A 22,999-nucleotide genomic window follows, 5' to 3' on the forward strand; every position below is an offset into this window, starting at 1 on the left:
AAAAAAACAACATGCTAGTCCACCAGGACTAGCATATATACTTAGGCATCCGAAGACCGGCAATTTTATCATAAAGTACATTCACCTCTATAGGCTCATACTGGTGAAAGTACTATTAGTCAGACATTAGGATCACTGATCAGTAAATGAGCACATTTTTCAAGCTGCATTAAAAACCCTATTTTTGCCTTTTAATATAATATAAAGTCTCACATCACTTCATACCAGTTTATAGTACAGTACTGAACAATACTTAAACCCACAATTTCCCAATTTTGTTAGTCCTGTCCACAGTGTTTATTTCTTAACATTAAATAATACGTAAGTTAAGTAGGAGTAGCTTCATTATGTAAATTACTGTACTGTATTCTAAAAAAATAAATAAACCTTATCTTGATAAATATATTTTATAATAATAATACGGTAATTTTGTTTAGTGGATATATCTAAGCATAAACTTTCAATAAATTTTAAGTTCTGTACACTTTGCAAGATCTCAAGTCAAAACATGAAAAAATTTTCTTCCCACTAGAAATTGCAATAAAATATGCAAAAAATATGTAGACAATTTTGCGAGCTAAAAAATTTGCACATAAAAAATCTCACTTTTTACTCACCTAGTCGATTTATCTGGTTAACTCACCACAGGTTCTGTTCAACCCGCAGCACATTTACTTGATAATAATTATGCATATATACATTACTAGAAGTACTGTAATAGTCAGAATAAGCACTCAATATATACTACTAAAAGACACTAAAAAGTTATACACAAGCCCCATACAACTGTGTGGTAAGTTAGTGTAGGTCATGTCACCTGGTGCTTATTTTGACTAATGTGCATAATTATGAAATATTAAATATTCAATAAGTAGACTAAAAATTTTGAAGAAAAAATGGAATTAGCCATTTGGCTAATTAGGTCATTTGGCATTCATAAGCTAAATTGACTATGAATGGCCTCATAGTATGATTTAGTATCATGATAGATCACCCATTCCATTTGATAAACTTTGTTTTGTCTTTAAATGAATTACATTAGGCTAGGCCTAGGTAAGACCTAGGTAATTACATTAGGCTAGGCCTAGGTAAGGCCTAGGTAATTACATTAGGCTAGGCCTAGCCTAATGTAATTCTAAATCCTAAACACTATGTATTTAGGATTAAGTGTAGTATAGTTAATTAGGTTAGGATTAAGTAGGAAACCAAGTAACAACCTGGAACCCTTAATTCATTACGCAATACAATAAAATGCAGAAGGAAACTAAGGCTCAAGAATTCTAATAATTAAAGTAATATTCCTAAACTACAAACTGTAGTTGAAGTTTACCCAGATCACTTAGTAAGTGATAACCTGTCTATGAAGCAGGAAGAAATTAATGTAAAAGGTGAGAAGAGGCGTAACTACTGTACTTGTAATTGCACTTAGGGAGATGGTTTCAGCAAGCTAATGGTATAGTATGTGATCAGTCTTGACATGCAGATGTTTAATAATAATAATAATAATAATAATAATTTCTATTAACAACACATGCAAAAGATTATAATACAATGGTTCATTAATTGACAGAGTATATATATTTAATAAGGCCACTAATATGCAGTGTTTGGGGCATAACTTAAAATAATTATTTTAGATCGTTTAAAGCTTTTATGATGTAGACCAGCATTGGCTAACCTTTCGGAGATCACAGATCACCAAATTCATAATTTTAAATCCCGCGGACTACTAATGTGAATCCCGCGGTCCACCAAACAAGATATGATAGTTATTAAACTCAAACTATTTCATGCCATTAAATATAACAGTTAAAGAAAATACACAGTTACATTCAATACACAATAAAATTCTCGCTGACCACTGGTTGGTGCCTGCTGATGTAGGCAATACAGTACTGTACTAAATAAAAAATCAGCTAACATATAAATTGTTCAAGAAATTTAGCAAATGATATACAGCTTTAAGGAGAGTGTAACGTAAAAAACAAATATGAGAAAGTTAACATGTGTTGTGGTGTAATACTTAAAATTAAATGAGATATGGTAACACTTTTTAATTGTTGAAAGATTTGAAAATAAATTACTACGTGCGAAAATTATAGACAATCATTATCTTAACAATACTTAAAAACTAATTTTACAATTGTTGATGAGATTTAGAAGAATATACAAATTTTTTATGATGTATAGAAACAGCAGTATTTACTAACAGTATATACTGTGTTTAGTAAATAATAATTTATGTTCACAATAACAGCAAAACACAGGGGTGACATGGGATGGAAAAAGTGGTGAAAAATTAATTACATAAAGTGGATAGTTCTTAACTTCACTTTTAAACTGGCCAAGAGAAGTACAATTTTTAATCTCATTAGGGAGGTCATTCCAGTTTTGGACCCTTGATTTGCAGGGCATTTCTATATGGTTAAGTTGTACTTTTGGAAGATCAAAAAGATATTTGTTTCTCGTGTAACGCCCATGGGTTCTGTTGGAGACCTCAAAAACACTTAAGGTCAGGATTAGTACTGTATTACAATTCAGAGTTTTACAGATGAGAAGACATGTAGTGACTTGATACTTAACAAATTCAGAGATTTTAATAAGGAAATGAATGCTGCCTGAGACTGTTGTTATTACTGTCCTGACTGCAGATTTATGTTGAGTAATTGGGGTCTGAGGTAATTTTATGTTGTAGATCCCCAGACACAGATACCGTAAGATATGGATAGATGAGAGAATAATATATAGTTACCAAGGCAGGGCGGGGTACATAGTATCTGATCTTGGAGAATGCCTATTGTTTTAGAAACTTTTGTTATATTTCTTTGCTCCTTGAACATAGTCAATCCTCCCCCGCCAGGATACGAAGCTAGGCCAAATCGCTCGCAAAGCACCGGGCGAGTGTCTTACCACTGCGCCACAGGGACGGCATATTTTGTACATGGCAACGAAAGTTCAGCTTGGTGGCAATGTGAACACCAAGCAACTTACCATCTATTTTGTATATTATTTGGGGATTGTTGATTGTTAGGTTAATTTGATCGATGGACTTGTTACCACACAATATGTACAATGTTTTTTCAATGTTAAGAGTAAGTTTGTTTGCAGTCAGCCACTGATGTACTTTTTTTAGTTCAGTATTCACAGTGACACTTGGTTAAAGTGAGGTCTAGCTCTTTATGCCCCATCTTGTTAACACTTGCCTATGATAAACATCAAAATTTCAATTTATTTTATTTACACTTATCAATAATATTGTCCAAAGTGCATTATGAACATGGTATACCAGTGTGACTCATACTATAGTGAGAAGTGACATGCCACAGTCACTGTCACGCTGCTCATGTCACAAGTCAAGTCATGACAGCAAGGAAAATATAGTGTCATGCGGGAGGAGGGGCGGGAGAGGTGTCTCTCTCCCTCATATGGGCGGCAAATGACAATATCTCCATCTTGTTTCTTCCCCAGATCATTTATTCCCTAATCACAAATGTCAAATTTACCTATCAGGGGGCTCATTAGTGGCGTGGAGGTGGTGAGCGTGGAGGTATGGAGCAAGAGGGAGGCGAGGAGGGCGTGTAGGGCGAGTGAGAGAGGTAGAGAGGGGTAAAATAGAGCCAGGGAGCGACAAACACGGCAGCTCTGGGATATTACCGTGAACACAGACCGGCGCTTTCGCGGGCATTTACCTTTTACTGACAAACTTCTCTCCAGTGTGCTGAATGACGTATAACTTGGTCCCAGGCTCCACACTATCGGGCGGCTTGATGAGCCTGAAGGGCTGGCCCTGTAACAGAGGCATCGGGGAGATTTTGACGGTGATTCTCGGGAAAAAATCGCGGAAGGACCTCGGGTACTGCGTCTGTCGTTCGAAACCACGAGCGTCCTGATGGTCCTCGGCCACTCGCTATTTGTACACTTTTCTCCGCTAATATCGCATCCGGTGCCTTGCCGATTATGAAATAGGTAAGGTGGTGATTGGAGGAGTTTGGGGAGATGGAGTAGGGCAGGGTGGGTGACAGATGGCAGAGCCACAAGAGAACCAACAGAAAGTATCAACAAATGGTGATGGCGGGAAGGGTGATGTTGGAGCGAGACCCCGGCTGCTGCCCCCTCCCCCAGGCTCTCCCTCCCTCACTCCTGCCCCTCCTGTGTCTCCCTCCCTCCCTCACTCCTGCCCTTCACCTCCTTCTTGCTGCCCATCATCTGCTCCTATACACCTGACTACTACAACCTCTCCTACACCTGACTACGTCTACTACTGCCCTTCACCTCCCTTTAGTTTGCCCACATCCATCTCTCACCCAAAACTTATCCCTTCTTCACTCCTCCTGCCCCACATGCTGCCCTTTACTTTCCTCCCAGCTGTTCTCCAGACTCATTACTCTGTTCCCTGACGTACCTTCGAGCTCTTGCTAATCCCTTTTCCCCCATCTCTCTTCTGCCCTTTATCTAACTCCTGCTGACCCTCCCTCCTTTCCTGCCTCCCCTCTCCGTTTTTTTTTTCTCCTGCCTTCTCCTATCCTTTATCCCCTTATAACTGCTGCCCGAGCCCTACACTACAGCATTACTGTCATCGTGGGTTGGTCTGCGGCTGCCTCCCAGGAGCGACGTACGTATAACTCCATAAGTACACACCCATTCTCAAATTATTTCATTCAAATTTGTATGGTTTTCCTTTGACATTGCACAAGTAGCCCCAGATTTTAACACTGTCGAAAAACACAGCTGTTTTACTAATAGGAGCGCAAGTGATCGATGTACTGTATAACTAAATGAAGCAGCTACATGCATGTTTACCACAGAACTAAGTCCACTACGGGCTCACCATAGCCTGTGCTACTTGCCTCGCTCCTGTGCCAGGTAAGTCCACTACGGGCTCACTATAGCCCGTGCTACTTGCAACTCTGTTCCGAGTTGCTGAATCTAAAACAACAAACCTGAGAACTCGACACAGTCCTACCAAATCATTTTCTAGTCTATTTAAACAAGTAGACATTTTCTAGTCTATTTTGCTCTGGGGCGTAGTAGGCCTAGACACGGTTAATGTGTGGAGGGAAGACGTGAAACTGTAGCATAATAATTTTCTAATATAAAATTATTATTATTATTATTATTATTATTATTATTATTATTATTATTATTGTGTGAGGAGAGTAAGATGAAGTGTGTAGTGTGATGAAGATAAATATGTGATGATCTATATAGACTGACAGCCTAGCTGTCTGTCTGTCTGTCTGTCAAAAGTTGGAGGCCAGACGCTTGGGGCTAACCTCACCCAAATTTTGTAGGAGGGAATGTCCTGTGGTACAGGACGGACAAAGGCTGATCGGGTAAGTTAAATCATTTAAGAAATATTACCAATTAAAGACACGCCCGTACAATTTTCATGAAGTCAAGTGTGAAATATGTTATGATTCCCATAGAGTTTTAGTGGTTGAAATAAATGCAGATGTACCTAATGTATTAATAAAAAAAATTCTGAGACACACAGTTGTTTCAGTGCTTCTGAATAATGAATGTTATGAAAGAAGGGGGAAAGGGGAAAGTAAGAGTGGGGAAGACGAGGGGAGGGAGGAAGGAGGTGGGGATCAAGGGGAGATAGGGGAAGCAGAGATGGATGGGGGTACAAGGTCAAGGAGGGGATGGAGTGAAGAGTGGTGAAGAGGTGGAAAGAAATCAAGAGACCAGAAGAAAAGTGAGAGGTACCAAATGGATGGGAACGAAGGGGGGGGGGTCAAGGAGGGAATGAGGTGAAGAGAGGGTAAAGGGTTGAAAGAGGGAGGGAATAGACCTGGGTGCAACCGGGTACTTCTGTACACATAATTGGAAACGTCTGTGTGTTTGAGGTCGGAAAGGAGAAAAGGGTAAAATGGGGAAGAGAGCTGTAGAGGAGTAAGAGGAGGGGCTGGAGAGAGAGGGGTAATTGTGACGGAAGAGAGGGGAATGTGGGAAAGAGGACAAGCAGTGGAATGTAGGGGTGGGGGGAGACTAACCCGGGCACCGCCAAGTACCCCTCTTAGTTAAACAAATTAATGTAAGATAAATGTGTGACCAGAGTAAGGTGTGAAAGAAGGAGAAATATATATGGAGAGAGAAAAATGTGTGATGGGAATAAAAATACAGTAATATGTGTGGTGAGCATAAGAGATCAATAATATGTGTGGAGGTAATTACATATACAGTATGTGTATGCAGGGAGTAAGAGAAATAAATGCATTGAAATAACAGAATATGTGTATTGAAGTAACCAATATCAGATAATGTCCTAAATAAGCGAAACGCCTATTAAAGTGTACAATTTATTTCCCAGATGTGCGAGAGAAGTACTATTGTACTTCTAACAGTACAATAGAGAAGTACTATTGTAGACCCACACCAACCCGACAACGTCAACACCACCTCCACCAACATGCTGCGGAACCCACACAGCGGCAGGAGCCTCAGCTCGGACACGACCTCGGGCCTGCCCAGTGAACTGCTCAGCTCAGGCGTCAATGTGGGCGCTTCTACCTCCAGGAGTTCCAGCTCGGGTTTGGGCGTGGGCAGCAGCAGCTGGTGCGAGGCGCGTCTGGCTCAGGTGGTGCAGAGAGTGCCCGAAGAGGCTATGTCAGGAGCGCAGTGGGCATCCCGCAGTGACAGGTTTCATAATTTGAATTTAGTGAGATAGACAAATGTATTCATAAATGTGTTTACAATTGTTTTTAACATGTTCATTAAGTAAATTGTTTCGTCTGTACATCACATACATTTTGCCACATAATATATGTGGCAAATTTAGATTTAGAAAGGTTGTGTGTGCTGGTTTGGCAATAGAACTGTAGATGAGTGGAATAATATTCCAAGCTGAGTCATTTAGTTGAGTCATTAACGTAAATCATTTATTGTAAATAGGACTTGACTCGTGTAGGCCTAAATTATTCGGTGTTCTTAAGTGCATTTGGTTAGACTTTTCTCTTAAAATATATTATAGTTCATCTCGGCCACAGGACTGATAGGGGAGGATGTGAGTGGATGTTTAGGGAGGAGGGGGAAAAAAGAAGGAGAAGTACACATCACAGGTCTCCGTGGCATAGTGGTAAGACACTCGCCTAGCGTTTTTCGAGCGCTTTGTCCTGGTTCGTATCCTGGCCGGGGAAGGATTTACTGGGCGCAAATCCTTAACTGTAGCCTCTGTTTAACTCAACAGTAAAATGGGTACTTGGTTGTAAAAACGATTCTTCGCGGGGGTCGTATTCCAGGGAACATAGGATTAAGGACTTGCCCGAAACGCTACGCGTACTAGTGACTGTACAAGAATGTAAGAACTCTTGTATAAAAAAAAAAGTTAAAACAGTCATAGTAGCAAATGCCAATTTCTGTTATTATTTTTTAATTTTGTTCCGAAAGGAACAAAATGAGCCTGTAAGCTCATTTCCAGTGCTGTTTATCCTACCTACTTTCTGTCTTTATTCTCCAGCTCGTCCCATGATAAGAACGGATCTTTGAGGGCCCACTGGAGGTCAACCTTCAGCGAGAGTTCCACCTCAGCCAGCACACCGCAGCTTCCCGAGGGTCACCCTTCTCATCTCACCACTTCGTCCTCCACTCTACTCGGCGCTTCATGCTTGGCGCCGTCTGCACGAACAAGCCTCACCAGCACACCTCACACTCCGGCTCCGAGACGAGGTGCTGTGGTGAGCGGTGATCACTGTTCCCAGCGCACCCCGGCTCGGTTCCTTACGGATACCACTCAGCTGCCATCCACAGCTGTGAGTGGAGGGCAGCGCTCTTCCGACTTGTCAAGGTAATGATATTCATCAGTGCTGTACCCAAGAACACTATGCAATTGTTTTGTTTTCGTTCCTGGGCAGTGTTATTTTCTGATTGTTTATGCCTCCAAAGTATAGAAAACGGTTATTATTCCCGTCAAACTTTCCTTTAACCTGTGCCTAAGACAGCTTCGGGAAGACATCTTGAAAGTACCTGAAGGCTTCTGACTTATGAAACAATGTGTCACAGCTCAAGATAAGGAGTGACACCCTTCAGGTACCTTCAAGACGTCTTCCCTAAGCTGTCTTAGGCACAGGTCAAAGCAAAGTTTGAGAGGCATTATAACCCTTTTCTATACTTTGGTGGCTTAATCAATCAGAAAATAACACAGCTCAGTTTAACATGGCGTTAAACTTTGCTATTAGTGGAAAGAGCCAAGCCAGTTTGACTATATATCACATAAAAGGGATAAGGACAGGATAGGAGGTGGGATATGAGGACAGGATAGGAGGAGGACTATTGAGGACAGGATAGGTGGGATATGAGGACAAGATAGGAGCTGGGATATGAAGTGGAGCGAGGGAAGGAACCGTCAGTGTTGTAGGGATTTATTGTTTTTCGTGATAACTCCAGTGCAGGAATTATGAGGCTGTACAATAATAAGCCACGAGACACCCAGGCCGGGAGAGGGAGTAGGGAAATTGCTTATTTTAGAACAGTCAAGTGCAAATGTCCACTTAGCTATGCATCGCGAAGAATATAAATATATATATATATATATATATATATATATATATATATATATATATAAATTCTATATAATTTTTTTCTATATATATATATTATATATATATATATATAAAATTCTCAAAATCTTTAAAATGTGTTCCCTCATACGGAGAAGAATACTGAGTTGTTTGCAAAAAGACGCTAGAAACCTTTTTTTTTATACTCCTGTAGGTTGTATTATAACTTATGATGAGCTCGTGATAAATATTTCATATTTTAAGCTTCATTAAAACTTTTTTCTTTAAGTCAAAATTGCATTAACATCAATATCTTTATTGCCAGTGTTAAAATTGCAAGAATTTCTTGATTTGAAATGGTGGATTCATTGTTCGACTACAGTGTTGTGTAGACTTGTACTTTCCAGCCTCTCATAACCTTGATGTGTGTGTGTCAAGAGCAGGCTCTTGACGTGTGTGAAAGAAACAGGCTCTTGACGTGTGTGTGAAGAGCAGGCTCTTGATAACATACCGCTCGATTACCGAATTTATAATAACTCATTGTGCCATCGCGTAAATAAATAAAATATACATATACTCACCTATTTGTGCTTGCGGGGGTTGAGCTTTGGCTCTTTGGTCCCGCCTCTCAACTGTCAATCAAATGGTGTACAGATTCCTGAGCCTACTGGGCTCTATCATATCTACATTTGAAACTGTGTATGGAGTTAGCCTCCACCATACACAGTTTCATAAACACATACACATACACACACACGTGTGTGTGTGTGTGTGTGTGTGAGGAATGACATGTACCTCCCCAGCAGCGTGAAGAGGAAGAGGACGACGAGCAGCACCTCCAGCCACGGAGACCCTTGTACCACCAGCACCACCCTCTGCCGTCCCCAAGACTCCTCACTCTCTACTCCCGACGGGACCCAGGATGACCTTGGCTCACGGGGACACTCTGAGGACGACATCTCTCAGGTCCGTAACAACAAAGGTTGGCGACCACCAGCCCACTTTGGAGGTGAGTTATGAGTGACCAAGGCGCCTCCCACGGTGTGCTGCAGCGACGAGGGGTCCCTCTCGATGCACTGCAGAGTATGACAGGGCACCCCACGTTCCCCGACTCCCTTGGCTTTAAAGTAGTCTAGGAGCACCTTCACCTTATTTCACTCTTAATGGTGATGGCTAGTGTTGTATTCATGCTTGTACTCTGCTGACAGTATTGTATATACCGCTGAGTATGCACATTTTGTTGGTAGTCTTGTATAGTTTCATTAGTTGAAAACCAGCGTCACATTTTGCTTGTAGCTTGATTAGTTTCTTATTGAAAAAATGTGAAAGACGAAAAAAATAAGTCGCATACCTATGGGTAGATTTTTGCTTTATTTAACCCTTTGAGTGCGGCTGACGTTATATGGCGTTTTTGTGTTCATCTGGGGTAAATGAGTCTCACGTCATATAAGGTGTTTTACTATACAAATTTATGAGAATTTGGTTTTGATAATAAACCCCTATATTTACTAAGATTTGACATCTCTGCCATTATTATCTAATATAATTATAAATCTTATTATACATAAAAAATTAACTATTTATTGAAAATATTAAGTTTGAGATCATTTTTGGCAGTTTTCTTCAGTCACCCATATTTTTTGCTTTCCTTATATCCAACATGATTTTTTCTTTTTTTAATTAAGGGGTAATATTTTATCCAAGTTTCAGGAACTGATATCAATATGAGAATTTAATTAATACGATAGTTAATATATCCAAGAAAGTATATATATTTTTTAATGTGTGTGTAAATCACGAAAATTAACACGTGATGAAAAATATGACAGTGTCAGACCACGGAGGAAGAATTGAAACGGATTTCCTTAAGTACTTTCATATATTAATAACACATCTTCAGAAGGAATGAATGATTCATTCCTTATTGAATATTCCTTATTGAATATTCCTTATTCCTTATTCATGTATTATTAAAATACGAAAGTACTTAAGGAAATTCCTGTTTCAATTCTCCCTCCGTGGTCTGACACTGTCATATTTTTTAATATCTGTTATATTGTTCATATATTTATCATTTTCAAAGAAAAACTCGTAATTTTTGTTTCCTTTTGAATTTTGACGAATTGCACATCAGTGTAAAGCAAGTAAATCAAGGCTGCGGGATTTGCACACCTCAAGGGTTATCTTGAGGTAATCTTGAGATGATTTCGGGGCTTTAGTATCCTTTAGTGTTTCGGGCCCGGTCCTCGACCAGGCCTCCACCCCCAGGAAGCAGCCCATGACAGCTGACTAACACCCAGGTACCTATTTTACTGCTAGGTAACAGGGGCATAGGGTGAAAGAAACTCTGCCCATTGTTTCTCGCCGGCGCCTGGGATCGAACCCAGGACCATAGGATCACAAGTCCAGCGTGCTGTCCGCTCGGCCGACCGGCTCACAGGGTAACCCCAATAAAATACCAAGTACTGTACATATTTACCAAAGGTTTAGTCTGTCTTAGGACCGCGTTTAAACGTCCTCACTTTCATTTCATCTGTGGGTTAGTATTTTGTTAACGAATCTGTATTAGATTTGTGTAGTGTATTGAATCGTTTTCTGTTATGTTGTAATAGATAACCTTACATTGTCGTGTATTGCATTATATGTTGTTATTATGCAGTGTGTTGTGTTAGCTGTTGTGGTAAGAAGCGTATTAATGCCGGGTGTGTGGCTACAGGTTGTGATGAGCGTGTCGTGGTCACAGGGCAAGCTTGGGGCAGCCTTCTACGACGTCACGTCTGCCCAGGTGGGTCTGAGGGGGACACCTATCCAGTACCGTGTGAGTCTTCCACTGTGAGTCCGTGAGTCCTCCACTCAGGCTGTGAGTCTTCCATTGCGAGTCTGTGAGACCTCCACTCAGGCTGAGTCCTCCACTGTGAGCCCGTGAGTCCTTCACTCAGGTTGTGAGTCCTCCACTGTGAGCCCGTGAGTCCTTCACTCAGGTTGTGAGTCCTCCACTGTGAGCCCGTGAGTCCTTCACTCAGGCTGTGAGTCTTCCACTGTGAGACCTCCGATGTTAGGCCGTGGCTCGCAGCGATGTAAAGGGGTTTTGGGAACTGGGTATTATACGCTAAAGCTGTATCCAGGATTTATGCTCGGGGGATCACAAGCGGCTCATCCATAATTATAACAAATAAACAAGTAATTTTAATTGTCAGAAACTTGACAAAAGATACATAATAAACGTCCCCACTTGTACAGAAAGTAAACATAACAACTGGAAATGGGGAAGCAGGTATTCACCTCCCCACCATGTCCATGACTGGCCACGAGTACTCCACTCTGAGGCCATCAGTACTTCACCTGGAGGTGATGAGTACACCACACAAGGTGATTGTAAGGCTTTTACAAAGCAAATTAGCTTACACACACACACAGACGTAAATGTCTAACGTGTAAACGTAAATGTCTAAAGACGTAAACGTATCACGTCTTCCATGCATCTTCCAACATCATCAACTTGAAGCAATTTGACCAGACCACACACAAGAAGGTGAAGGGACGACGACGTTTCGGTCCGTCCTGGACCATTCTCAAGTCGATTCTTTAGCCACGTTATTGTGACTCATCGCCTGCAACTTGAAGCAGTTACTTATTCCATCCTCCAAGTCGTAAGTGTAAGTACAAAACATGACTTATCTCCTAGACGGAGAAAGTCATAGACTTCATTCACTCACAGGACGTGCTGTACACATACATCAATTTACGTAACGAAAATTTTCTTCAAAGCCTAGTAAACCAAACACCCCAATTTAGACCTGAGTATGTCGAAAAGTATCCAGATAATCTGACTTCTTGTATGTGAATTTATATTTTTACTTTGAAATCAAATCCTCAAAACTAGTACTGTATATGTGTGTTCCTTCCTACACCGTGTCGTACAAGCGCCGTGGTGCGCCGAGGCGTGTACGTTATATACGAACTGGCTATCATAGTATATACGAACGTGACAGCGGGTTGCTGCGTTACTAGTATGACTTGACTCACCACACACAGAAATAACAAATGAACGAATCCACAAGGGCCGTTATCTTGAGATGATTTCGGGGCTTTAGTGTCCCCGCGGCCCGGTCCTCGACCAGGCCTCCACCCCCAGGAAGCAGCCCGTGACAGCTGACTAACACCCAGGTACCTATTTTACTGCTAGGTAACAGGGGCATAGGGTGAAAGAAACTCTGTCCATTGTTTCTCGCCGGCGCCCGGGATTGAACCCGGGACCACAGGATCACAAGTCCAGCGTGCTGTCCGCTCGGCCGTGACGAGGGTTCGAACCTACGTCCGAGAGGATCCCAGACGCTCCCTTAATCGACTGAGCTACGACATGGTAAAAGAATTGCAATCGGGAAATCATCCTGATTTACCACGGTTCCTGCAGTCTCTGAGACACAAACCAGGGTTTTGGGGGAATTGCGTAAAACCCTGGTTTGTGTCTCGAAGAGCTGCAGGAACCGCGGTAAATCAGGATGATTTCCCGGTTGCAATTCTTTTACCATGTCGTAGCTCAGTTGATTAAGTCAGCGTCTGGGATCCTCTTGGACGTAGGTTCGAACCCTCGTCACGGCCCTAGTGGATTTGTTCATTTGACTCACCATTAAAGTAAATTGATATTTAACTTTAACCTTGTCAACCCATCCCCGATTACGTGCTTTTTTAAGTACTAGAGGAGCTTTTGTTGATCCGATGATGGGGGTGAGATCACCACTTACTGGCCTCCCGCAGGTGTACGTGGTGGAGGACAAGGCGGAGGCCGCCCCTGACTTCTGGGTACTCACCACCCTCTTCCGCGAGCAGCGACCCAGGTACGTCAGTGACAATCTGTCTACAAGCAGGACAACGGCTTGGTGGCAGGTAAGTAGGCTGGAAGGGAACAGGTAAGCTGGAAGGGGGACATGAGGAAGACTGGAAGAGGAACAGGTAGGTAGGACTGGACAAATAAGCTGGAAGAAACATATAGGCTGGAAATAGAGAGGTAGACTTGAATTATTGTTGTTGTTTTAGATTCAACTCACTGGAACAAAAAGTTCCAAGCAGCACGGGCTATGGTGAGCCCGTAGAGGACTTGCCTGGAGTCCCACTCGTGTGGTAGGCTTGGAGGAAGCAGACCAGTACGTATAATATACAAAAAAATCTTTCATAATATACCTGAGGTCGAGACTGATTACTATATAACGTTTTCTCTGCAGGTGGGTGCTGGTGGGCGGGAGACAAGACGACCGCCTGTTTACCGTCTTGCGCCAGCTGTGTGGCATCCCACCCACTCCGCTCTGTACGGAGTCCACGCCCACCCACGCCCAGGTAAATGTCCCACCCCCCTCACCACTGTGTAGGTGCTCCACGCCCACCCACGCCCAGGTAAATGTCCCACCCCCCTCACCACTGTGTAGGTGCTCCACGCCCACCCACGCCCAGGTAAATGTCCCACCCCCCTCACCACTGTGTAGGTGCTCCACGCCCACCCACGCCCAGGTAAATGTCCCACCCCCTCACCACTGTGTAGGTGCTCCACGCCCACCCACGCCCAGGTAAATGTCCCACCCCCCTCACCACTGTATAGGTGCTCCACGCCCACCCACGCCCAGGTAAATGTCCCACCCCCCTCACCACTGTGTAGGTGCTTCACGTCCAGATAAATGTCCCACCCATGCACTACCTGCTGTAGGTAGTGCATGGGTGGATATCCCTACTGGTTGGGTGGATATCCCTACCAGATATCCCTACTGCTGTAGGGATATCTGGATAAGAATGTTAGGAAATATCTGAACATTTATTGAATAATTGTGACTTGAGTTGTTCTTGTACTTTGTTCACATCCAATAGCCTAGTGATGTAGGGTGTGAATGTCGTTTACAATTGGTCAGATGTTCATCAGCAGGTGTTGGAAATTCCCCAAAGATAATTATAGTCAATCTGAAACCAAACCTGCAACGTCTTGTAGATATAGAACACCTGTACTCAGCACATTGTGTAGCTCAGAACACACACATGATCAACGCCAACACTAGACATTGAGTGAAGGTTTCCTGAGATACACAGTGTGTTGACTGAAGGTTTCCTGAGATACACAGTGTGTTGAGTGAAGGTTTCCTGAGATACGCAGTGTGTTGAGTGAAGGTTTCCTGAGATACGCAGTGTGTTGAGTGAAGGTTTCCTGAGATACACAGTGTGTTGAGTGAAGGTTTCCTGAGATACGCAGTGTGTTGAGTGAAGGTTTCCTGAGATACACAGTGTGTTGAGTGAAGATTTCCTGAGATACGCAGTGTGTTGAGTGAAGGTTTCCTGAGATACGCAGTGTGTTGAGTGAAGGTTTCCTGAGATACACAGTGTGTTGAGTGAAGGTTTCCTGAGATACGCAGTGTGTTGAGTGAAGGTTTCCTGAGATACGCAGTGTGTTGAGTGAAGGTTTCCTGAGATACGCAGTGTGTTGAGTGAAGGTTTCCTGAGATACGCAGTGTGTTGAGTGAAGATTTCCTGAGATACATAATGTGTTGAGTGAAGATTTCCTGAGATACATAATGTGTTGAGTGAAGATTTCCTGAGATACATAATGTGTTGAGTGAAGATTTCCTGAGATACATAATGTGTTGAGTGAAGATTTCCTGAGATACACAGTGTGTTGAGTGAAGATTTCCTGAGATACATAATGTGTTGAGTGAAGATTTCCTGAGATACACAGTGTGTTGAGTGAAGGTTTCCTGAGATACACAGTGTGTTGAGTGAAGATTTCCTGAGATACACAGTGTGTTGAGTGAAGGTTTCCTGAGATACACAGTGTGTTGAGTGAAGATTTCCTGAGATACACAGTGTGTTGAGTGAAGGTTTCCTGAGATACATAATGTGTTGAGTGAAGATTTCCTGAGATACATAATGTGTTGAGTGAAGATTTCCTGAGATACATAATGTGTTGAGTGAAGATTTCCTGAGACACATAATGTGTTGAGTGAAGATTTCCTGAGACACATAATGTGTTGAGTGAAGATTTCCTGAGATACATAATGTGTTGAGTGAAGATTTCCTGAGATACATAATGTGTTGAGTGAAGATTTCCTGAGATACACAGTGTGTTGAGTGAAGGTTTCCTGAGATACATAATGTGTTGAGTGAAGGTTTCCTGAGATACACAATGTGCCAAAGTCTAGCATGTAAACCACATAGTATTATGTTGACAGGAAGGAGATGGCTCCGGCAGGGGGGGCAGCAGCAGCAGCAGCAGGGTGGGGAGTGGGGGAGCCGCTCCGCCCCCAGCGTCGCCCACAGCCTCCTCCACCACTGGCTCCTGCACCATCAGGGTCCTCCCCATGGCTGACTTCAGTGAGTTTTAAGGCATTTGTTAAACCACAGAATTATATCCAGCTTAACATCAATATTGGAGGAAAAGTCATTATTAACCCTATAGTGTCGGGGGAATATTGTACCCTTGGCGGTGTGAGCAACCTGTCCTCATACAAAGAACGTCGCTTTTCGCGCGTAGGCGTTACATAAGGTCAAACAATTGTAATACTAGAAAATGGAAGCGGCTGGCAAAAGTGACGTGCTGTTCCGTTTTCTGTTTTGGGTCCTCTGGTAGGTTAGGAGAGACCACTTTAAATTTACCGTTTTCTTGATGTTGGGAAAAGGTAGGAGGACGGACTCGTGTATCTGTCTCGCTCTCGCTCGCATCCACGGTACACGTGTCATGATGCTCTGTAGTTATGTTCTCCAGGCAGTGAACTCTCTAGTTATGTTCTCCAAGCAATGAACTGTGTCGTTGCGTTCTCCATGCGACTGTGTTGTTATGTTCTCTAGGCAATGAGCTAAGTAGTTATATTCTACAGACAGTGAGCTAAGTAGTTATGTTCTCTAGGCAGTGAACTTAGTAATTATGTTCACCAGGCAGTGAAGTGTGCAAGAGAACTATTACAGTGTTGCTCTGCACAAAAATAACCCGTGTTTGGATACTCAGGACTTGTATTCACCTTCAAGATAAGTCGTGTTGTCCCAGAAGCTGTGTATGATGATAATACATCATTACAGGTAATCTATACCCCCACTTGTGTGTGTTTATACATGGTCACTGTCTATGTATATATATACCACAGTCGTGAGTCTGTATATAATGTCACTGCCTATGTATACACACTGGAACACCTTTAATTAATAATGCAACCAAAATGTGGCATGCATTTTGACACATACGACATTAATATTAGGTATATTAATAATAATAATAATAATAATAATAATAATAATAATAATAATAATAATAATAATAATAATAATAACAGTAATAATCATTATGGGTATCTGTTTAATACCCATTATACCTTGTATCACTTACGTGATGAATACAGTATAATGAATCAGTGGCCACAGTATGTGATAGGCCTCATGCCACTATGACAACACGTTGAGTGTATGGGCAACATAGCCATGCAAGTTTTCTGTAAACGGAATTCCTGGGCAGACTGAAATAGTTTTCGAATTTCACATTATCATCAATAATACACCGTATTTACGTAACCAAACGTAATACAACCTAACGTAACAACTTAACCTAACCACTAATAGATACATAATAACACTAATTAGGTGGTCATTCCCAATCCAATCCCTTGATTGGATTGGGATTGGATCCGCTCAAGGGAGATCCCTTGAGCGGTTCTCCTCCCTGCGGACAGGTTGTGTTTTATATCTCGTTGGGTCAAGCCCGTTGGTACCGAGTCAGCCAGACTGGCCAATGAGCTGGTTCGGTTGAACAATAAAGGTTCAATCAGTTGAAAATTACTGTGTGATTTTTTTGTGTGTTTTTATATACCAAGGGAAACATTTACATTTGTTACATTAATATATTTTGTTACATTAATATACTTGCATAAACAAGTGTGTCGTATATTGAAGGCTTGCGTTTTCTCCATTAAATGTGACTGATTTGATGAAAACGAACTCTTGGCATTGATTGGTGTTGTTAGGGGGTTGAAAGGTTGGGGAAATACCTCCCGACTTTCAATCCTTTTAACAATCTGTCAAGGTTAAGTGGTTACCGTACTGATTATGTTAGTGTGTGTGTGTGGTGCACCTGGCTTTCTAGGGGTTCGAGTCCTTCACAGGAGGAGAGTTCTTTGTGTTACATATAACTTGTGCGTTTATGGAAGTGTGTCGTGTTTGAGGTTATTCATAAAGACAGTGTATCTTGAGACATGTTTGGCATAGCGACCAGAAACAGAGGCACATCTCGTCCCTACACCAGGCATTTCTCAACATTTTGACTTGTATCTCGTGTCACTGTAGCTTGTAAGGTACAGTCCATTACATGTACTGCACTTCGTAGGTTAAGCTAATTACAGTGTTCCAGACTTTTATGAATATAAATGTGATTTTTTTTACTTAATTGTGATGATGTGTGATGTACTGCATTCGTGTGTGGCGGGTCTCCACAGAGTACCAGCTGTGTGTGCGGCGGGTGCTCTCCCTCGTGCTGCCTGGAGAACCTGATGGGCTCACCGAGGCTCAGAGGGAGCTCTTCGTCAGGGGCAAGGTCAACACCGATCTCGTCTCCATGACCCGGGCTCTAGGAGCCCTCCTCAGGTGAGGTCAGCTTTTATCATTTCATAAGATACCAATTTTGAAAATATATAACTTCAGGAAAACGTGGCTTATTAGGCAAATCGAGCCTTGCATAGTAGGCTAAATAGTATTTATATGTATATATATGTTTTACATTTTTTTATTTGTTTAATGGTATAGAGAACATTAATATCTCTACTTTAACACAAAGGGCAGTTACTGTTGGATAGTAAGTGTGACTTTTCCTGTGGGGTTGTTGGGCAGGTTCCTTGACAAGCACGGCGTGGAGGTGCTGGCCTCGGCGGTGTTGATGGACGTCCCCCCCATCCTCGGCCTCCACCTCTATGTCATGTGAGTCTCCTGTGCAGCAGTAACCTGTGTTTGTCCAAGACACCACATTGCATGAATGAGACGGAGTTAAAGAGAAACACGCAGAGCGTGTCAAAGAGCCAGATTCAGAGACATAGATTAAAGAACAGATATAAACAAAGGGAGATATAAAATTAAGAGACAAATATAGGTAAAGTGAAATATGGATAAAGACAGAGAAATATAGACATATAGACAGACAAGTGGAGATAGAAATATATATATGGATATATATCCATATATATATGAATATATATATGGATATATAGAGATAGAAATATACAAATATAATTATATAGATAGAGCTAAAATGATACGAGTGTGTGGATATTGAGAGATAGGTGGCTGCTGTCTTCCAGGGAGGACCTGGCCCAGCTGGACGACGCTACGGCCACCGCACTCCAGCTCTTCTCCGAGGACCAGCACCCGGCCTCCTTCAAGAGTGGCAAGTCCTCCGCCAGCAAGGAGGGCCTCAGTGTCTATGCTCTCCTCAGCAGGACCTCCTGCCCCATGGCCGCCCACACCCTCAGGTGAAGTTGTCTTCCTCTCTCAACATACATTTGGTTGTATAGGCTTTCGTGTGCCCACCTGTCTCATTATCAGGGTGCTAACACCACCTTACAGACAGCCACATCTTTTATTGCCTTCTCCAGTCAACACCCGCGCCACTGATGCTTTAGAAGCCTAACACGCAAACATTAGGCTTTTGTAGGACCAAATTCTGACAACGATACACAAGCCCACACAGTTGAGAGTAGACGCTGATAAAGGTTGGTGCGGTCTGTCAGGGGTTTATTACAGTTAACCATTATTCCATACGAGACTGTTTCTTATTCAGAGAAAGGTGTGGTAACGAAATATACACGCAGGCGAAACACCCAGAAGATTAGATTGGATGTTGAATGAAGCCAAGCGCGTGTGTACTCACCTAGTTGTACTCACCTAGTTGTGTCTGCAGGATCGAGCATTGACTCTTGGATCCCGTCTTTCGAGCATCGGTTGTTTACAGCAATGACTCCTGTCCCATTTCCCTATCATACCTGGTTTTAAAATTATGAATAGTATTTGCTTCCACAACCTGTTCCTGAAGTGCATTCCATTTTCCCACTACTCTCACGCTAAAAGAAAACTTCCTAACATCTCTGTGACTCATCTGAGTTTCAAGCTTCCATCCATGTCCTCTCGTTCTGTTACTATTCCGTGTGAACATTTCGTCTATGTCCACTCTGTCAATTCCTCTGAGTATCTTATACGTTCCTATCATGTCCCCCCTCTCCCTTCTTCTTTCTAGTGTCGTAAGGCACAGTTCCCTCAGGCGCTCCTCATACCCCATCCCTCGTAGCTCTGGGACGAGTCTCGTTGCAAACCTCTGAACCTTTTCCAGTTTCATTATATGCTTCTTCAAATGGGGACTCCATGATGAGGCAGCATACTCTAAGACTGGCCTTACGTAGGCAGTGTAAAGCGCCCTAAATGCTTAGGTTTCTGAATGATGTTCTAACTTTTGCCAGTGTAGAGTACGCTGCTGTCGTTATCCTATTTATATGTGCCTCAGGAGATAGATTAGGTGTTACGTCCACCCCCAGGTCTCTTTCACGCATCGTTACAGGTAGGCTGTTCCCCTTCATTGTGTACTGTCCCTTTGGTTTCCTATCTCCTAGTCCCATTTCCATAACTTTACATTTGCTCGTGTTGAATTCCAGTAGCCATTTCTCTGACCATCTCTGCAACCTGTTCAGGTCCTCTTGGAGGATCCTGCAATCCTCATCTGTCACAACTCTTCTCATCAACTTTGCGTCATCCGCAAACATCGACATGTAGGACTCTACGCCTGTAAACATGTCGTTAACATATACAAGAAATAGAATTGGTCCCAGCACCGATCCTTGTGGTACTCCACTTGTTACTGTTCGCCAGTCCGACTTCTCGCCCCTTACCGTAACTCTTTGGCTCCTTCCTGTTAGGTAGTTCCTTATCCATGCTAGGACCTTTCCCCCCACCCCCGCCTGCCTCTCGAGCTTGAACAGCAGTCTCATGTGCGGTACTGTATCAAAGGCTTTTTGGCAGTCCAGAAATATGCAGTCTGCCCAACCATCTCTGTCCTGTCTTATCCTCGTTATTTTATCATAGAATTCCAGAAGGTTTGTTAGGCACGATTTCCCTGTCCAGAACCCATGTTGATGTTTGTTCACAAACCTAATGTTCTCCAGGTGTGCAACCAGTCGTAGCCTAATTATTCTTTCCAGTATTTTACAGGGGATGCTTGTCAGTGATACAGGTCTATAGTTAAGTGCCTCCTCCCTATCACCTTTCTTGAAGATCGGCACGACATTTGCCTTCTTCCAGCAACTGGGCAATTCTCCTGACATAAGTGACTCATTAAAGATCATTGCCAGAGGCACGCTGAGGGCCTGTGCTGCTTCTTTTAGTATCCACGGTGATACTTTGTCTGGTCCAACTACTTTAGTTGCATCTAGAGTTGTCAACTGTTTCATTACCTCCTCTGCTGTCACCTCTATATCTGATAGTCTTTCATCTAGGGTAACCCCTTCCAACAATGGGAGCTGCTCAGGCTCGGTAGTGAACACTCCATGGAAACTGGCATTCAGTGCCTCGCAGATTTCCTTGTCACTTTCAGTATATGCCCCCTCTGTCTTCCTTAGTCTTGTCACTTGGTCGTTCACCGACATTTTTCTTCTTATATGGCTGTGTAGTAACTTAGGTTGTTTTTTCGCTTTGATTGCAATATCGTTCTCATAGTCCCTTTCCGATGTTTGTCTTATGTTAATGTAATCGTTCCTAGCTCTGTTGTATCTGATCCTGTTGTCCTCTGTTCTTTGTCTTCTGTACTTCCTCCACTCCCGCCTGCTGGCCATTTTTGCTTCCTGACACTGTCTATTAAACCATGGGTTATTATATTCCTTCTTATTTTTTCCCTTTGCCGTTGGTATAAATCTCTCTTCGGCCTCCTGGCATTTCTGTATGACTAGGTCCATCATATCTTGGACTGTTTTTCCTCTAATTTCTTCCTCCCACTGCACTTCACCCAGATAGTCCCTTATCCTCATATAGTCCCCTTTCCTGTAGTCAGCTCTCCTTTCCCAGATCTCTTGTCCCATGGTCATAAGTTTGAATTCCATCATGTAGTCAAAGACTAGGACACAATGGTCACTGGCCCCTAGAGGTATTTCATGTTCTAAATTCTCGATATCTTCTACGTTCTGGGTGAAAATCAGGTCTAATAGGCTCGGTGCATCTCCTCCTCTTTCCCTTGTGTCTTCCTTCACATGTTGTGTCAGGAAATTCCTGTCTATAACATCTACTAATTTTGCTCCCCACGTTTCGTCCCCTCCATGGGGATTCCTTGATTCCCAATTTATCTCTCCATGATTTAGGTCCCCCATGATCAGCAGCTTCGCTCTCATTCTGTGGGCTAGTGTTGCTGCCTTCTGCAGTTCATCTATACATGTTTTGTTGTTGTCATCATACTCCTGCCTGGGTCTTCTACTGTTTGGTGGGGGATTGTAGATTACCAAGATCACAATCTTCCTCCCATCTACTGTCAGAGTTCCATGTATGAAGCTTGTGTGTGTGTGTCGTGTTGATAACACTAACCAGGAGCAACACCGCATCATCTTTTATCACACAAATCTCGCTATCAAAATGATTACTAACCTCTTTATTGACACAATTACAATTTTATTTAATCGGAGTAATTCAATTACGTCTTATTCTGTGAGGGTGTTGCTTATATTCACTGCCACACAGCACAAATGATCATACATAAGACAAGAATTCTAAGTTGTAGGTTTGAATACACATATTTCAAGAGCTTACAATCTACTACAGCACATATTATACATGTTTTATTTACAAATCTGTAAATGTCACTTTCTATTGTTCACTGCCACGCAGGATAGGGATACATTCATAACAGATGCAGCTATAAATGCTAATACGGACAAGCAACTCTAAGATAAATTATTAGGCTGTCATCCAATATATGAAATAAATGAAATAAAGTAGTTACATAATTAGTTGTACAGTAGACAAGGTTAAAAATCTTTTACAATTTAATATTTCATAACATAGTGTTTAATCGAATGATTTAATGGTTTGTTATAGAGCTTATAGGCTGACTATTCTGGTAGTAACTCAGCTTCAGTAACTTGCTAGATGTGCCTGTAGTCATGGCTAATTCGCGCCACATCACACTGTCTGGTCCCATTGCCGTGCTCACCATACAGATACCTATGATTACAAAATAGTTTAGATCTTTGGGCATTTCTTAATACATATGAAAGCTTGGCGCCTGCGTCTAACAATGACTTATTTTTGTTTCTCATGTTATCATTTTAATTTGCATTTTTTTAAATCATTGCATTAGATAGCACAAAGTCACGCCTTCTAACTCGACATGGGATGGAATCTACACAAATTGTATATAAAGTTATTATTATCATCAACAATCACATTCCATTTAATATTACAAGTTGCTTCGGACAATAATTGTGATGGGTTATTTAAGGGCTGCAGTGCACTCTCCGTCATAC

At 42.2% G+C, this 22,999-nt stretch overlaps 2 protein-coding genes across 4 annotated transcripts in view; one reads left to right on the forward strand and one right to left on the reverse strand.

Moving 5' to 3' along the window:
* The window catches only part of LOC123765714 (tyrosine-protein kinase BAZ1B-like), a 59,697-nt gene extending 55,741 nt beyond the window's left edge, over window positions 1-3,956 (reverse strand). For both annotated transcript variants that reach the window (XM_069300669.1, XM_045754411.2), the window contains exon 1: window positions 3,690-3,956. In XM_069300669.1, coding sequence (XP_069156770.1) covers window positions 3,690-3,802 — 113 coding nt within the window. In that variant the 5' untranslated portion in view covers window positions 3,803-3,956. The remainder of the gene's footprint in view (window positions 1-3,689) is intronic.
* Window positions 3,957-4,125: 169 nt separating this feature from the next.
* LOC123765720 (uncharacterized) overlaps window positions 4,126-22,999 on the forward strand; it is a 39,378-nt gene continuing 20,504 nt past the window's right edge. Inside the window, exons 1-11 of one of the 2 annotated variants that reach the window (XM_069300659.1) lie at window positions 4,126-4,612; window positions 6,314-6,642; window positions 7,460-7,786; window positions 9,302-9,464; window positions 11,215-11,283; window positions 13,257-13,336; window positions 13,721-13,832; window positions 15,704-15,845; window positions 17,951-18,098; window positions 18,342-18,428; window positions 18,806-18,976. In XM_069300659.1, coding sequence (XP_069156760.1) covers window positions 6,413-6,642; window positions 7,460-7,786; window positions 9,302-9,464; window positions 11,215-11,283; window positions 13,257-13,336; window positions 13,721-13,832; window positions 15,704-15,845; window positions 17,951-18,098; window positions 18,342-18,428; window positions 18,806-18,976 — 1,529 coding nt within the window. In that variant the 5' untranslated portion in view covers window positions 4,126-4,612; window positions 6,314-6,412. The remainder of the gene's footprint in view (window positions 4,613-6,313; window positions 6,643-7,459; window positions 7,787-9,301; window positions 9,465-11,214; window positions 11,284-13,256; window positions 13,337-13,720; window positions 13,833-15,703; window positions 15,846-17,950; window positions 18,099-18,341; window positions 18,429-18,805; window positions 18,977-22,999) is intronic. The other variant, XM_069300663.1, reaches the window with a different exon arrangement.

The sequence above is a fragment of the Procambarus clarkii genome, chromosome 5 (assembly GCF_040958095.1).
Source record: "Procambarus clarkii isolate CNS0578487 chromosome 5, FALCON_Pclarkii_2.0, whole genome shotgun sequence".
In the NCBI taxonomy this organism is placed as follows: Eukaryota; Metazoa; Arthropoda; class Malacostraca; order Decapoda; family Cambaridae; genus Procambarus; species Procambarus clarkii.